General features: G+C 36.9%; 1 protein-coding gene across 1 annotated transcript; it reads left to right on the top strand.

Annotated features, from left to right (window-relative positions):
* The first annotated feature begins 10,176 nt into the window (after positions 1-10,176).
* On the top strand, positions 10,177-11,727 carry LOC126634139 (uncharacterized). Its single transcript, XM_050304631.1, has 3 exons — positions 10,177-10,482; positions 10,649-10,877; positions 11,048-11,727. Exons 1-3 carry the CDS (start codon positions 10,255-10,257, stop codon positions 11,476-11,478), a joined length of 888 nt encoding a protein of 295 aa, XP_050160588.1. The 5' UTR covers positions 10,177-10,254; the 3' UTR covers positions 11,479-11,727.
* The last annotated feature ends 5,191 nt before the right edge of the window (positions 11,728-16,918 follow it).

Below are 16,918 nucleotides of genomic sequence, written 5' to 3'. Positions count from 1 at the left end.
TAGAAGACGAGATGAACGTTTTTATATATGAAGTTTGCCGTGAAACGGTCGGAGGTGTTCGGAAAGTGAGTCGACACCCACGGCCTCGCCGGAGTTCGCTGAGTTACAGAGACGAGAAGGAGAGGGAGAAAGACGAGGTTGCTGATGATGATGGGTGTGCGTGTGTGTATGTGGGTCTCGGACCCTCGGTGCAGAGAGAAAGGAGAGAGACGGCGGCGACGAGGGAGAAGCAGAAGCCGATCTGCCGATGTGGGTCTCTGTGCGTGTGTGTGGGAGTGGGAGAAGGATCGAGAGACGTGGGAGATCTGTGCTTGTTGTGGGAGAATGGAGAAGGGGGAGAAGGGAGCTCAGAGTCAGAGAAGAGAGAAGGCTCGAAAGTCTGAGAGAGAGACTGTATGCGTGTGAGGTGAGTGTGCGTGTGTGGTGTCATGTCTCTGTGTGTGTGTGGTTGGGTCATTTCATCTGAGATCTGACTCACATGGCCTGACTGATTTCACAATATGTCAATAACTTTCTGCAATTTCAGACAATGGACATCAAATAATACTGCTTTTATAATGAAACCGTGTGCCACTGTGAGTCCGTGATATTCTTTCACATGCAGAACAGGGTGCTATTGTCTATTATATTCTTTCACCTTATCAGAGGTGGAGTATCGGAGACATTCAAAGCATTTTCGTTTCTTCTTCTTCCCTTACCATTTTCAAAGCCATTCAAGATCCATTCCAAAGCTTGAACACAAAGGGTTCCATATTTAAGGTAAGTTTTACAAACTTATATTTATATTATTGTAATTTATACAACAACAAATAAATTTGTGTGGACTCGTATGTTAATTTTTTTAAGTAATTAATACTTGCATGTTACTTTTTGTAAGTAATTAAGTAATGTTAACAATTACATGTTAATTTTTTAAGTAATTAAGTAATGTTGTATAATTATTCCTTAGGATAATTTTAATATGTTTAATGTTATTTATTATTTTATTAATATTAGGTTTTATTATCAAATTGGATTATTATTCATTAATATTAGGGTTTTTTTTATTATCAAATTGATTATTATTCATTAATATTAGGTTTTATTATCAAATTGGATTATTCTTCATTAAATTGGATTATTATCAAATTGGATTATTCATTAAATTGGATTATTATTAAATTGGATTATTATCAAATTGGATTATTATTCATCACCATGTTTTATATTAGGATTATTTTTTTTATCAAATTGGATTATTATTCATTAATATTAGGTTTTATTATCAAATTGGATTATTATTCATTAATATTAGGTTTTTTTTATTATCAAATTGGATTATTATCAAATTGGATTATTCATTAAATTGGATTATTATCAAATTGGATTATTATTCATCACCATGTTTTATATTAGGATTATTTTTTTATCAAATTGGATTATTATTCATTAATATTAGGTTTTATTATTCCATATTATTGGTATAATTACTTAAATTTTTACAATCATTTTCTTTACTTCGTATTTAATTCTTCTGTAGAATAACTTTATTATTTAGGTTATCTTATTTTATCAAAAAATAATTGTCTAATTTTCATGAAAAATAAATATAGGTACGTTTAAGATGTCCAGTGGAGTTACTAAACGTGATCCAGCTTGGGAACATGGAGACCCAATAGACGGAAACAAACATGGCACAATTTGCAAATATTGTGGTCGGGTAATGAACAGTGGCGGAGTGACACGACTTAAGTACCATCTTAGTGGATTAGATCCAGCAAAAAATGTCCAACGATGCGATAATGTCCCCCCAGAAGTGAAGGCATTCATCAGCACATTATTAAAAAAAAAAACAGCAGAAGGAAAAGATAACACATGGAATGGAAAATATTCGAGTTGGGCTACGAGGAGAAGTCATTGGCCAAGCGGTTGACAGTGATGATGATGACGATGAGGACGAATGTGATGATGACATGGGACCTGAAGAACGACGCAGTTTGAAACAAGCATTACGTGCCTCCAAACAGTCAGCATGGGAAAGAGAACACCTTCATAAAATTCCTAATAGAGCACAAGGTTCCGGGACAAGTGGTGCTGCATAACTGAGACGGGGAGGCAGTCTTAGAGAATCACAACCAACACCACCAATAGCCCCAAGTTTATATAAGTAATCCAAAGCACGTCAAAAGAGTGTTTGGAGTTATTTCATTGGAGGTAATGTGAAGGAGGGAATGGGGCGTCTAATTAGCAAGTTATTTATCTATGAAAATGTCCCTGCTGAGAAAGCATCATCACATCATTTCAAAAATATGGTAGTGGGATGTCAACAGGCCGGTGTTGGAGTACAACCTCCCACTCCCTATGAGATAAGAAACAAATATTTGGATATGAAGTATAAAGACATTGGCAAGTATGTTAACAAGTTGAGGTCAAAATGGGAAACTAATGGTTGCACAATCATGTGTGACGGATGGACTGGCCCGACCAGATTGTCTATCATAAACTTCATGGTATACTCCAAGGGAAAGACAATTTTTTTGAAGTCTGTTGATGCTTCAGACCATATAAAGAACTACAAGTATATTTACAGATTATTGAGGGATGTAATCATGGAGGTAGGAGAGCATAATGTTGTCCAAGTCGTGATCGACAACGGTTCTGCATTTGTCAAAGCTGGAAAAAAGTTAATGAAGCATCATAATGTGTTTTGGACATCATGTGCAGCACATTGTATTGATCTCATATTTGAGGCAATGGGGAAGAGAGAGAATGTTGCTACTGTGGTCAAAAGAGCTAGAACGATCACAAATTATATTTACAATCACGGTTGGTTGTTGGCAAAGATGCGTGAATTTTGCAAAGGAGAAATTATTCGTCTAGCTACCACTCGATTCGCCACCAACTATATTGCGTTAGACAACCTACTTAAGAAGAAAGCAGGGTTGAAGCAACTATTCACTAGTGACGATTGGGCCAACCGCAATTTCAGCCGCTCAAATACAGGTCGTATGGTGGAAAGTATAGTGCTTGATCATGCTTTTTGGACTCAATCAAAACATGTGTGCCAAGTGTTTGAACCTCTTTACAAAGTTTTACGGATCGTTGACACAGAAGTGTATCCTACTATGGGGGCAGTATATGAGTTGATGCGTGTAGTGAAGGATGAATTGGAAAGAAAACATGGTGCAAGGTGGGTCATGAAGATAATTGAAGACCGATGGTATAAAACATTATACCACGATTTGCATGCAGCAGGTATAAATTATGTCATAATTTGCAATTCATTTCTTTAGTTGCATAAGTATTATTTCTCTTATTAGAGTATGTGTTTCTTTGAATAACATATTATTTGAATCCTCGATACCAATACAGACCCGGTGTTGGAGATGATGGTACCCTTATACGTGTTGTACATAATGTATACTCTAAATTAGACCCTGCATCACCAACAGTTGGCCAATTTGGAAATGAGGTACACAATTACTTAAATTATAATAATTACTCTGTTGGATTAAACTAACACGATTTATTGAATTCAGCTAACATGGTTTAAAGATGCAAGAAGAACTTTTGGAGAACCAACATCAATTGCTGCTCGAACAACAATGTCTCCTAGTGAGTGTAAACATATTTCACTATAAGTTTATAATAGAATTTGTTCGAGTTATTAGGCTTATCAACATTGTTTTTCATTGTAGCTGAATGGTGGATCATGTATGGGACCGATGCACCAACTGTGAGAAAGTTAACAATCAAAGTATTATCACAAACAACTTCCTCATCTGCTTGTGAAAGAAATTGAAGCACATTTGCACTCATACACACAAAGCAAATAATAGGTTGGCTCATAGTAGGTTGGAAAAATTAGTTTATTGCTACTACAACATGAAGCTTCAAATTCGAGATAAGGAAGCAGAAATAGATCATGTTGACCGTGGTGACCACTAGATGTGTTTGATATTGTTGGTGAAGATGATGATACAGAGGGTAACCAACTTTATCAATGGATTAGACCTCTTCATTTAGATGATGATGAAGGCAACCCAGCTCCCAGAGTTGCTGAAGAAGCACGTAATGAAGGGATAAATGTAGAAAGAGTATTAGAAGAGGATGTGGGATCTAGCAGCGCTGACTCTTTGGAAGAACTTTTGCGCCCAAGACCAAGAAACACTGGAATTCCACCTTCTTCCAATCCTACACAACCACAACATCGTGCTGATACTAATGATAGCTCTAGTACAAGATCAGGAGACTCACCTACCACCGGAGGTGGGAATGATGAAGGATACAGTGGAGCTGGAGGTAGTGGTGGTGGATATGGAAACTATTATGGACCACCTTTCGGATTTATGACCCTCTTCACTGGTGAGGCAAACTTCACACATGCAACACAGGATGATGACCATGGCAGTAGGCAGGCAGGACCATGAATTGGTGCCATAGGGAAGGACTATACTCGTAGAGAAAGAGGCAAGGGGATTTTGTCAAGTCAAGAAGATGACTCGTTATCTAGAACTTCGGACTCTGTTGGAGTGGGAAGTAGTAACTATGGTTATACTCATAACCAACCATTTCCCTACCCTTCATATCCCATTCCTGTTGGGATGGAATCGAGCGACTCATGGAAACAATCCTAGACTCAATCTTCAAATGATTTTTCTTATGGACAACCTCAACTAATCTCGGATCCATATGGGTGGTATGTTAACAATTACATGCAAAACTATTTTGGGGATTTATCATTTGATAACTACTCTTCACAATACACTTACTCTACACATAGAGATGATGAAGATAGTGAAAAATTTGAACCTCATAGGAACTCTATGTGGTACTAAAGTGTAAAATATTGTACTAATTCATTATATATAAATGATTATGGTGTGTTTAGACTTCTTTCATTAATTACTACATATTTTCTACACTCACAATGTTTGTCAGCTCGCTATATAATCAACTTGATAATGTTAAATCCATCATGCAATGCATTTCCTTCCAATTTTTTGTGATAAACTAATAGATAATTGACTAAATAAACATCCTGCAAAGTTTCAATAAAAATTTCCAAGTTTTTCTTACAATTTCCGTGGTTTCCATGTAATTTTTATCGATATCGATATTATCCCGATATTTCCATCGATATTTCCATGTTTTCGGACTACCGATATTTCCGATAGTACCGATATTTAATACCTTGAGTTTGATGGACTTTATTTAATTATCAACTTCAGGTGTATCAACATAGATTTTTATGGTGTCAATAAAAGTCACTCTGTGAAGTCTAGTTTTAGTTATTTGTTTTTCTTTGTCAAAAGTTGTAAATGCTACCACACATACTTTTAGTTTGTCTCTGCTTTTTACAACTCTAGTATGAGTTCATCTTGTAGGATCCAAAGGTTTTGGTCAAAGATAATTCATCATCACAAAAGGTTTGATCATTCATATACATTCCATGCATAAACCTGAGTTCATTCTGTCTAGTCTTGCTGTCTAGTCAAAAAGTCATTGTTGTCTAGCTGTTTGGCCATGCGTTTTAAGTAAGCCCACATGGGGTTTTTGACAGTTTTATTCTAGGTTGAAATCTCAGCCTTAGATTTGCTCAGATTGAGCTATGCATTGACAAATGGCTTTTGTCCTTGTTTGGACAGAAAATCTAGCAGCTTCCATGTTAAAACCCTAGCTGCCTTCCTTGTTTCTTCGGCTAGAACATTTTACAATCTTCAAAAAGTGAGTTTGAGCTTTATGCCTTCTTGTCTAGTTGCCCAACCACAAATATGTTTTTATGCATTTAACCTCAAGATCATTGTGCATCTAGGTTGCATTAGTTCTTAAGTTTTGTGTTGTGTTCTTGGTCTAGTTGTGAATTGATTTCTCAATTAGATCAAGTTTAGATTAAAGTCGGTTCTTCCTTCAAATGTTTGATTGGAGAATTTGATTGGTTTTTATTTTTTATTTTTTAAATCCATCATCGTCATATCATTTGCATTGATCGTGTTGGTTCTAGGTGCCACAAGGTGATGAGCTCAAGAGGAGTTGCCACTTCGTGAATACTGTAGGAGTTCATCTCGTGTAAGGCAAGGTTACACAAAGGTAAAGCTGCTTCATAGATAGGGATCTAGGAATTGAGCTTGTGTCGTATTTGTATGAACCTTTGTTTAAACTAATGGATTGGACTTAGTGGTGAGTCCCCGGTTTTTTAACCTAGAGATGAGTTTTTCGGGCCAAAAACATCTCGTGTTGATTATTGTGTTTATTGGCTTTTATACTTCAATAATTGTATATGATATGTGCTCACTCTAACCTGTCCTTGCAACTAAGTTAATCAACATTTGAATCTGTATTGAAGCAGATCTAAGCTAGCTGGGATCTTTTCAGTCATTCAAGCCTTTAAATTGATTGCTTCCGCTATTGTTAAACTAATCATTTGATCTTAGTTAACTGGTGATGATGGCTAGTTAGACAAACACATACAGATTTTTAAGTGCATTAATCCACCTGGTATCAATTTCACACTATGTTGAATAACAACATATTGACTTCTAAAATGTCTATAAAAATCTCGTGGCATTCAATTATGATGTTTTGCAAGTCTACATCTACATTAAAACTATAGGTGCATTAACAAATTTATTGATTTAAAAGGATTTTAAATAGCCATGGACCTTTATTGACTTTGAGGTTTTTTATGATATATTTTATGTCATAGCAAATCTAACCTCTTCCTTTAAGATTTTGATGGACTTTTCATAGGCTTTGATACTCCACCACCTACCATTATGCAATAAGTATCACTATGTCACTTCCACCATACCATGTCGTCGCCACCACTTGACCATGACCATCCCTATTGCTCAGTCACCGACATTGCCACAATTATCCCCACTGTTGTTTCCACCTTCGTCACTGTGATCATCACCAACATATCACTTCTTCTATTATCACCTTGTCATACTCATCATCATCGTACCACAACCTCTTACAACCATCTTTTTGCCACCATCAACACGAACATCATGATCACCACCTATAATACCACCATGTTACATTGCCCGCCACCACCACTCCCGGCATTACCTTTACTACCACCGCTTTGTCACGGTCATCGCCACCATAACCTCCTACGACCACCTTACCGCTACCACCCCCACCCATAACCACTACTAGCACCTCCATGATGATCATCATGATCGTCACCTTTACTTCCGTCTTATCTTGCCCATCACTACCACCCTAAACCCCACTCTTCCACTATCCCATCACCATATTAGAAACACACGATTTATAAGAATTTGGAATTAAAAAAATTTAATGTTCATGAGTTAAGGATTCTTTCACATGTCTAACACTTTCAGTTGTAACAGAAAAAGTAAAATTACATAAGTGTAGCCCTTGTCTACTCCTAATAAGAGGCGGCGCTGAGGGGAGCGAAAGCTGCAATGGCACAGGGCCCTCAAATTTAAAGGGCCCCCCAAAAATTTTGGTATCTTATATTTATATGTAATAATGTTATATATTAAAAAATATATTTTTATTAGCACTTTAAAATCTTATAGTGCACTTTTATAAGTGTTAATTTTTTTTCTTTTCTAAATATATAAATTTAGAGTGCACAATGAGATATTAGGAGTGCCAATAACAACACCTTAAAAAACGATTTTTTTTTCAATTTTATTATGTAATAATGCTATATATTCAAGTGAAACTTTTAAGTTAAAGTTTTTGAAGCTTTTTTTTCTTCTTTATTTAGCTACTTAAGATTGAACTGTTTTTGATTATTTAATGAAAATTATGTTTGTAACTATTTTTACTTATTTAATGATACTTGTAAACTTACAATCAGTGAGTCCTAAATGTTGTTTGATTTAAGTTATTATTTTCTAGTACCAATATATTGTCATACTTTAAAAAAAAAAAAAAACTATCATAAAAAGGGGCCCTTTTATAAATGTCGCACATGGCCCCCGAAATCTCAAAGACGGCCCTGCTCCTAATTGTTTGTTATCAGTAACAAACAATTTAAAAAATGTATAATTATTACAAAGGTTGTTAAATTTCTTGTGAACTCTACAAAAAAAATCCATGGTTACACTCGTAAAAATTTGTAGAAGTCTATCAATAAAAAGTGTGAATTTCATGGAGTTTTTAGTAGTCAATAAACACCCATCTGTTTCCACTTCTTAAACTTTTCAGGTATATAATTTGGTCCGTTAAAATCGGTCTAATGATTGGTGACAATACAACTGGTACTGTGATTTGCTAAAAGAAACTTGTACATGCATCCACTTTGCAAGCTTTGAGTTATAATCGTCCAACAAAATCTGGTCTTTTGAATTGGAACAGGATTGATCTGTTATTATTATTATTTTTTTTTGAGGTCCCGATGAAGAAGGAGAAACTTCTTTTGTACCCACTTTTCAAAATTTAGACATATTGTTCAATAAATTCGGTATTAGGAATTGCGAAATGCTTGTATTATGCACACAATACAACCTGTTTACCAAAAGCCTTGACTGCATGAAAAATAATCTTAGTTAAAGAAAAAACAAATTCAATTTTCTGTTACAATGTTACCCATTAGATTACTTGACAAGTAAAAGGTTTACAAATTGTTTACCTAGACGCTTGACTGTGTTGCATGCTCAACACTGCCATGTTGGCTTGACAATAGTCATCACCTTCAGGATAGGTCAAAATTGGAGAGCAACTTAGAACAAACCTAGTACATTGTCACGATGAAGTTTCCGTTCAATATCATAATGCCACGTTAATTTTATTCTACATAACATTATTTTATTGAATCACAACTATTGTGACATACTCAATCTATTTAAGTCATTGTTAACTTTAGACCGCTAAGTGATACGTACAATAGAAAGAATTAGAATTTATGAGTTGAAGTTAGACTCAAAAAATCACAAGAAGATCATAAAAGACATACCAATAAGTAGTAGTATTTTATGAATTTGGATCCTCTTTGTGAGGATTCTGGAGAACCGTCAATCCTGTCTGTTTATTGTTCATCGTGCGGTCAGAAATAATTTTAAATATTTTTATTTAGAATTAAACACAAACAGTACTTGACAAAAATTGACCGCACGATATACGATGAACCAATACGATTTATGAATCTTCAGAATTCTTACCAAAAGGATCTGAAGAGGATTCTGTTGGTTATTTTATTCCTTTGTTAAATGATTGCTCAAATCCATCCTAAGAAAATAAATAATAAAGAAAGAGAAAGTGGATAGTATAGTTTCATGATACGAAATTAGATACTACTTTCTTTAATTTACTTTTCTACGCTAATTATCCTTGTACCAATTGCAGCATACTTTTGGGTATATTCGAACAAGCCCAACGCTTACTATGATTTCAAGACGAAACTAATATGCATGAAACGAGTTAATTGCCACGCAAAACTTTGAATTATTTATTCAAAATTATGCATAAAATTATTTCATAAACGGTTTATATGGCGTAAAATATCACGGTGGCAGTAAATTCTTCCGGTCTATCAATTGGAAAAAGCACTGATCAACTTTGGCATAACCATCATTAAAAATATACCACGTGTACTTTGTGCTTCATTGTGCCCGCTCGGCCGCCCTACTGACCGCCGGTCAGATATTTACCTCAGTGCTTCGGAGGGTTGACCAGCACCTCCATAACAATCATGATAAAAAAACACTATTACTTTTTTATTTTTTATTTTTTTAAGTACGTGGATATATTTATATTAAAGAGAGAAGAATTTATGTTAAGTTACATAATAGACAACTTAATTTAGTATTAAATTCATTATCCACGAGATTTGAACCTAAGATCTCTCACTTTTAAGTGAAGTGAAATACCACCAGACAACAGTACTGAGTGACTAAAAAAAAACACACACACTATTATTAAAATTACTAAAAAAATACAAAAATTGCAAGATTAGAATATTAAAAAATATCTAAAGGATAAGCCTCAACTCTCAAAGGGCTTTGAAGCTCAAAACCTACCGTTATTGGTCAACAGCGGACGTGGAACCCACCTGTCAAAACCCGAGATACACCGAATAGTTGCACCCAACAAACGTAAGGATTAAAACGACAAAATCTTCATGTTACCGGCGTTCTGTTAGTCCACGTCGGACAGGTGGGGCCCAATCCTGTGAACTATAAAATGGACCTCAGATTTCATTTGGGATCCAAACCATTCGAGACCACGTGCATTGGTTTTTACACCACAACGAAGTGTGAGGAGGAAAAGAGAGGAAGATTCTACAAGTAGAATATGGCCACAGCGATGGTTAGAAAACCTGTGATTCTCCGGAGTTCCGACGATATTTTTGAATTTCCCGGTACAGGTGTAAGTCTCGGGGACATGGTTCTGGATTTCATCGAGGAAGTCGAGGTGTCACCGGAGTTTAATACTACCTCTGGCTCCGATGAAGACGACGAGAATTCTTGCGGTGTGGAAGAGAACAAGGCATTTTGGGAAGAACAGGACCAACTTCTGCAGGTAATTTCGCACACGTCCCTGTTTAATCATCTTTGTTGTTTAATTACGTCTAATTTATTCAGTCTGATGGTTACAAACCAAGGCTAAATATGATGTGTGAAAATCAGCTTCTATTTGTTAAATAAATTTTCAAATATTGACTCTTGTTTTAATTTATGAAATGCAGGCGACATTGTGCAAGAGCAGTAGCGTTGAATCGAAAATCCGACAAGCCACTAAGGAAGCGTTAAGGGAAATCAATTCATCAAGCGAAGAATACTGCGTTTGTGCGAGACCGGTGACCGGAGGTTGCTGGAAATGTTTGCGTACCGAAATATGCAAACGGCTAATTGATTCTGGATACAATTGTGTCATTTGCAAGTCTAAGTGGAGAAGCTCAACAAATGCCCCAGCAGGTACCCTCAAACAATCCAATATAGCAATTACCCTTCTTTTTCTTAGCATCAGGCACGGATCCCCGATTTTAAAATCGGGTGGGCTGAAAGTACATATACATGCAATTAGATTTTTTTTTCCTTAACTATTTTACTAAATTAAATATGGTGGTTTTGTGTATAATTAACAGGGGAGCATACGTATTTGGAAGTGCTGGATAAAAGTTCAAAGAGAGGGGAGATTAGTGTTGCAATTGAGCTAAATTTCCGAGCTGAGTTCGAGATGGCAAGAGCTAGCGAAAACTACAACAGATTGATTAGCTGGTTACCTGAAGTGTTTGTTGGGAAAGCCGAAAGACTACGAGCATTGATCAAGATTTTGTGCTGCGCAGCCAAGAAATGTATGAAGGAGAAGAAAATGCACTTGGGACCTTGGAGGAAGCACAAGTACATGCAAGCCAAGTGGTTTGGGACGTTGGAGAGGTCAACGCCGGGGTCGTTGCCAGTCGGATTTTCGCACGGGCCGCCGAAGCCTAAGGCCTCGATTTTGGCCTTTGATTTGTTGGACGTGGCGATGGCTCAAGGCTTGCATTGCTCTAGTACTGCAGTTGAAGTTTTGTGAATGATGATGATGCATGAGGAAACGAAAACAAGTTTTGCACGCGGTTTTGGTGTTATGCCTTTTCTAGGCAATTGTAACACTATGCATGTGTAAAAATGCGAGTGAGTTCATATATAAACATATGTGTATATTTATATGTATGCATGAGGTTAATTACTGAGGTTTTTTGCAAAGCGTGGTTCGGTTGAACCCCTTGTTTTACTCAGTTAGCCTGCAGTTTAATGAAACTCTTATCTTCTTGTCTTACAACCTTTTTATTCCTGGTTCGAGAAAACCACGTTCAATTAAGTACAAGAACACCCCAACCCGTTACTTGCTAAAAAAAAATATGTTTTAAATCAATAAATAAACAAATGAAAAACGTAGTAGAGTGAAAAATATATAAAAAAAATATATTCAAATGCTCGTAATAACAAGTTCAACTACTTTTGTAAAGTGGTCAACTATGAATTCGGCATCATAATCCTATAAACCATAGATTTAAGTTTAATTATTAATTGTCGTTTACGTTTAATTTATACTCCATTATTCTTAGCAAATTTCCTTTTTTTAGATTGTTTTTTTTTTTAAAACATGACCTTTTAGCGGATGCGAAAGATGAACAGTTCGAATGGTTCAGATCTTTGATATCACGTTCAGATTTTTACGTTAGTGAAAATATTGCTTGGAGTTTATAAAGTATCTAGAAACCGTATAACATCGACTCATATTTCAGTTAACCATAAACATCGGAACGTGATATCAACGATCCGAATTGTCCATTTTTTCCGCTAAAAGATCATATTAAAAAAAATGAAATTCGAAAAATGAAATCAGCATAAACAACAATTGACGATTAAATATAAATACAGGGTTTATGGATTATGGTATCGAATTTCAGAGTTGACTCCTTCACGAAAGTTGTAAAGCTTAAGTTATAAAACTTGTCATTACGAATGATTTTGTGTGTGTATATATATATATATATATTGTTTTATGTTGCAGTCATATTTCGAATATGAATGTGATTGTGCAAATCCTAATAGATATGAGAATGTATCTTATATTCCTGTTAGGAGTAGATTACCTATTAAATGTTGTAATCCTAAAGGGAAAGGTTTTTACCTATCCTACTACTATAAATAAAGGCACAATGGGGTGAATCAAACGTACCTCACAATTAAATCACTCTCTCTTCTCTCTCAATATTGTCGGCCCCCTCTCTTTCTCTAAACCCTAGATCGTTCAATCAAATAGGTCTATAACACGTTATCAGCACGCTCTTGCCAAAAGTTGAGGAACTAACACATCGTAGGAGGAGATTGTCATCCACCAAATTCAAAGGCTTATTCCTTTTCTGCTAATCAGGTAGGCTTCAAATAAAAGAAGATATTTGAAACGTCCACGAAGCATGAAAGCATTCCCCATGATGCATGAACCACTCTATGTTTATATTTTCCTTCTGATATATATATTGTATATGTTCATATATTTGTCAATATATATATTTGTTTCATGCATTGCACAATTAAATTGTTATGCGAAATATGTGAGTCAAATTATATAAAATAAATTACAAGCATATTTAGGGTTTCCTAAACCCTAGAGGATTTTGAAAAAAAAAAAAAGGGGAAAGAGGACATGGTGCGGCATACCCACCGCACAACCACTGTGCATGCCACAACCAGGCCTCGACCTGAGGTCAATTTGATGGGCCTGAAGCCCTAAGCCCATTCGCACCTTGACCCGTGGCTTGCTACTCCCTCTCGGACCGAACCAAGCTTCAGCCTGGGTTCCATGTAGCCTTTATCCAATCCAGCCCAGTTGGTTGGGATTTCTTCCCCAGCCCGCGCATTAATCAACCAGCCCACAAACTAGGCTTAACTCTCGTGTGCCTAAAACCCACAGGTTAGCTTTTACTAGGCCTGCCTGTGCCCCCTCGGCCCAGATATGAAACCTAGCTGCGACTAGGGTTTTCTCTAACTCCCGTAGGCTTTTGGGCCTACCCTTGCTCTTGGACCTGTGGCCTGCAGCCACCCTGCATGTTGTTCTTAGCAGCGAACCCGAGCTCTTTTGCTCACAGCACCCAAACATTCTTCGGGCAATGTTATGTTTTCGACCCAATAATATTATTTTAATATTATTTAGCTTCTACAATCGACCATGTAAGACCCGATTTAGTGAATTAATTAAAAGTGACCTGCATTCCATTAATCTGATAATGAATCCAAAATTATTGACCTGAATATCACTTTCGGACATTAACACGATTCAATAATTTATTTTTATACTTTGAACTGTGGCATACTTTCATAGTAACGAAGCTCTCGCACTTGAGTTCATGAAGAACCTCAAATCCACTATATTTAAAATAGTATATTGCATTCTGTGTTTCTTGTAGGAACCTCTCATTATGAACTAATTGTTCATAAAACTACATTGAACCTGTAGTTTCAAATTTAGTTCCTTTGAAACCCGAAGTTTTTATTCAAAACATACCACATGAAACCTGTAGCTTTCATGCATAAATTAAACCAATACATGTTTATAGAACCTGTATGTTTTACGATATATGTCTATGGCTTACCATATGACTACTCACGTTTTTCCCTCTGTTTTAGGGACATGTTGAACTTAAACAAGCTCGATTTCCTTGCTCTAGAAGTCTCTGGAAGAAACTCTCTGAAGTGGGTTCAAGACATGAAGCTTCATCTAACTGCAAAAGGCATTAGAGCCACCATCGAGGCACCTATCGCCGACAAACCTGTTGACGAAGCTCAGAAGGCTACTGCAACGATTTTCATACGAAGACACATCCATGATGCATTGTAGACTTAGTATCTCGCTGAAGAGGACCCACGCATCCTCTGGCTTGCTCTGGCCGACCGTTTTGACCACCAGAAAGACATATAATTGCCTGAAGCAAGACACGACTAGTAGCATCTTCGTTTCCAGGACTTTAAGTCCGTGAATGAATACAACTCTGAAGTTTGTAGAATCTGTTCACTGTTGAAATTTTGCAAAGTGGAACTTATAGAATCAGATCTCCTAGAGAATACCTATTCCACCTTCCATGCCATCAATATTGTCCTACAACAACAATATAGGGTATAAAAATTCACCAAGTTTTCGGATTTGTTCTCTGTTTTACTTTTCACTGAAAAGCAGAACTAGTTTTTAATGAAGAATCATCAAGCTCGACCCACTGGCTCGAACACTGTGCCTGAAGCGTATGCGACCTATTCTAGTAGCCATAAATGACGAAATAATCTTCTTGGCCGTGACAATGGGTAGCAAGCCCAACCACGGGCCCAAGGTCAACAAAGTGCCACACCTAAAGGAAGAAATGTGACTCAGCAGCATCCACCACTCGCCCCTAAGGCCCCAAACTTCAAGAATAAGGGAAAAGCTCCCGTTCAGCCTGCTTCTGCTGAACTAGACATGTGTTATCGTTATGGATCAATGGATCATTGATCACGCGTATGCCAAGCTTCCCCTGAGGCTATTGCCAAGTATCATTCCCGTTGTGAGTCTAACTTTGCACATGTGGATTTTGAACAATTTTGAACAATTTTTAGGTTTATGGTTTAATTTTGAACAATTTTTCTAAGTATTTGGAATAATGTGTTTGGTTTTGGTTTGTTTTGAATTATGGATTGTTATTTGAATGGATATTATTTTCTTGAATTGCTTAATTGAATGAATGGACTTATATTTATGCATGTGACCAATTCAATAATTTATTTCTAGGTATGTTTGGTAGGGAAGTTAGTTGTTTAGCAGATAGTGCAACCACACACACCATCTTGCATGAATGACACTATTTTACTAACTTAATACCCAAGAAAGCTCATTTAACAACTCTCTCAAGCTCATCCAACCTGATTGAAGGATATGAAAAGGCACGTATCATGTTGTCTAATGGTACAATCTTGACCATTAAGGAGGCACTCTATTCTCCATGTTCCGGAAGAACAATGCTGAGTTTTAGAGATATTCGAGATAATCAATATCATATTGAAACCACTAAAGATAATGGTTCTGAATTTCTTTGTATCACTTTATACGAATATGGTTATAAACGTATTCACGAAAAGTTGGAACGTTTGCCGAGTGGGTTGTACATCACAAGCACTCGCGGCATAGAAGCCCACAGTGTGGCCGACCCTATGCCTGAGTTCCAGGACACTTGGTTGTTTTGGCATGACCGTTTGGGACATCCTGGACGTGACATGATACGCCGTATAATCAAATCTTCACATGGGCATAAGTTACATCCCTATGTTGGACTCTCGCCATGCAAAACGTGTTCTTTAGGAAAGTCGAATACTCAGCCCTCATCTACAAAGATTATTCAAGACCCTCTAAGTTTCTTCAGAGGATTCAAGGGGACATTTGTGGACCTATCCAACCAACATGCGGACCATTTAGATACCTTATAGTGTTGGTTGATGCATCGACAAAATGGTTACATGTTTGCCTGTTGTCCACATGCAATGCTGCATTTGCTAAACTTCTAGCTCAAATCATTAAGCTAAGGGCTCACCACCCTGATTATCCGATTAAGTCGATTCGACTGGATAACGCTGGAGAGTTTACGCCACAGATTTTTAACAATTATTACATGTTAGTAGGGAATGATGTGGAACATCTTGTACCTTATGTTCATACCTAAAACGGCTCGACGGAAGCTTTCATAAAGTGTTTTTAATTGATAGCTCGGACTTTGGTTATGAGAACTAAACTGCCGGTATCTGCCTAGGGCTATGCAATATTGCACACATATGTTGGTTCGCTTGAGTCCCACTGCTACTCAACCACATTCACCGTTATAGTTGGTCATTGGATATGGCCTGATGTCTCGTATTTATGGGTGTTTAGGTGCACCATTTATGTGCCAATAGTGCTGCCGCTACGTACAAAAATGGATCCTCAGAGAAAAATAAGAATCTATGTCGGTTATGATTCGCCATCAATTATTCCCTACTTAGAACCCTTGACAGGAGATTTTTTTACTGCATATTTTTCAAATTGTCAATTTAATGAGACAATCTTCATGTCGTTAGGGGGAGATAAGCATGCTAACATTCTCGTAGAACGACACGAGTTGTCGTGGTATGCTCCCACTATGTTTCATTTAAATCCATGTACTGCCCAGTCTGAAACTGAGGTGCGACGAATTATAAATCTTCAGAGCATTACTCAAAGCATGCCAGATGTTTTTAATGATCTAGCAAAGGCAACAAGATCACATATACCCACTGTAAACACACCTGCAAGGATAGATATACCCCGTGTAAGTCAACAACTTGCCTGGGAAAGCCGTACCCTCCACGCGGCAAGGTATATTGGTGGCTAACCAATCATCTGCTTTGACCTGAAGCGTGGCAGACCCCTTGGTTCAAAGGATTCATAACCTTGGAGGAGGAAAATGGCACTAACTGGTGACCCTAGTTTGAAT

This window comes from Malus sylvestris, chromosome 9 (assembly GCF_916048215.2).
Source record: "Malus sylvestris chromosome 9, drMalSylv7.2, whole genome shotgun sequence".
Classification (NCBI taxonomy): domain Eukaryota; kingdom Viridiplantae; phylum Streptophyta; class Magnoliopsida; order Rosales; family Rosaceae; genus Malus; species Malus sylvestris.
Note: the sequence above shows the minus strand (reverse complement) of the source record. Positions and strands in the feature narration are given on the sequence as shown.

Bases quoted from the DNA above. Each gene is read 5' to 3' on its own strand.
- LOC126634139 (XM_050304631.1), top strand. From the start codon at position 10,255: ATGGCCACAGCGATGGTTAGAAAACCTGTGATTCTCCGGAGTTCCGAC. The intron at 10,483-10,648 runs GTAATTTCGCAC...TATGAAATGCAG, and splicing joins AACAGGACCAACTTCTGCAG to GCGACATTGTGCAAGAGCAG. The intron at 10,878-11,047 runs GTACCCTCAAAC...TATAATTAACAG, and splicing joins CTCAACAAATGCCCCAGCAG to GGGAGCATACGTATTTGGAA.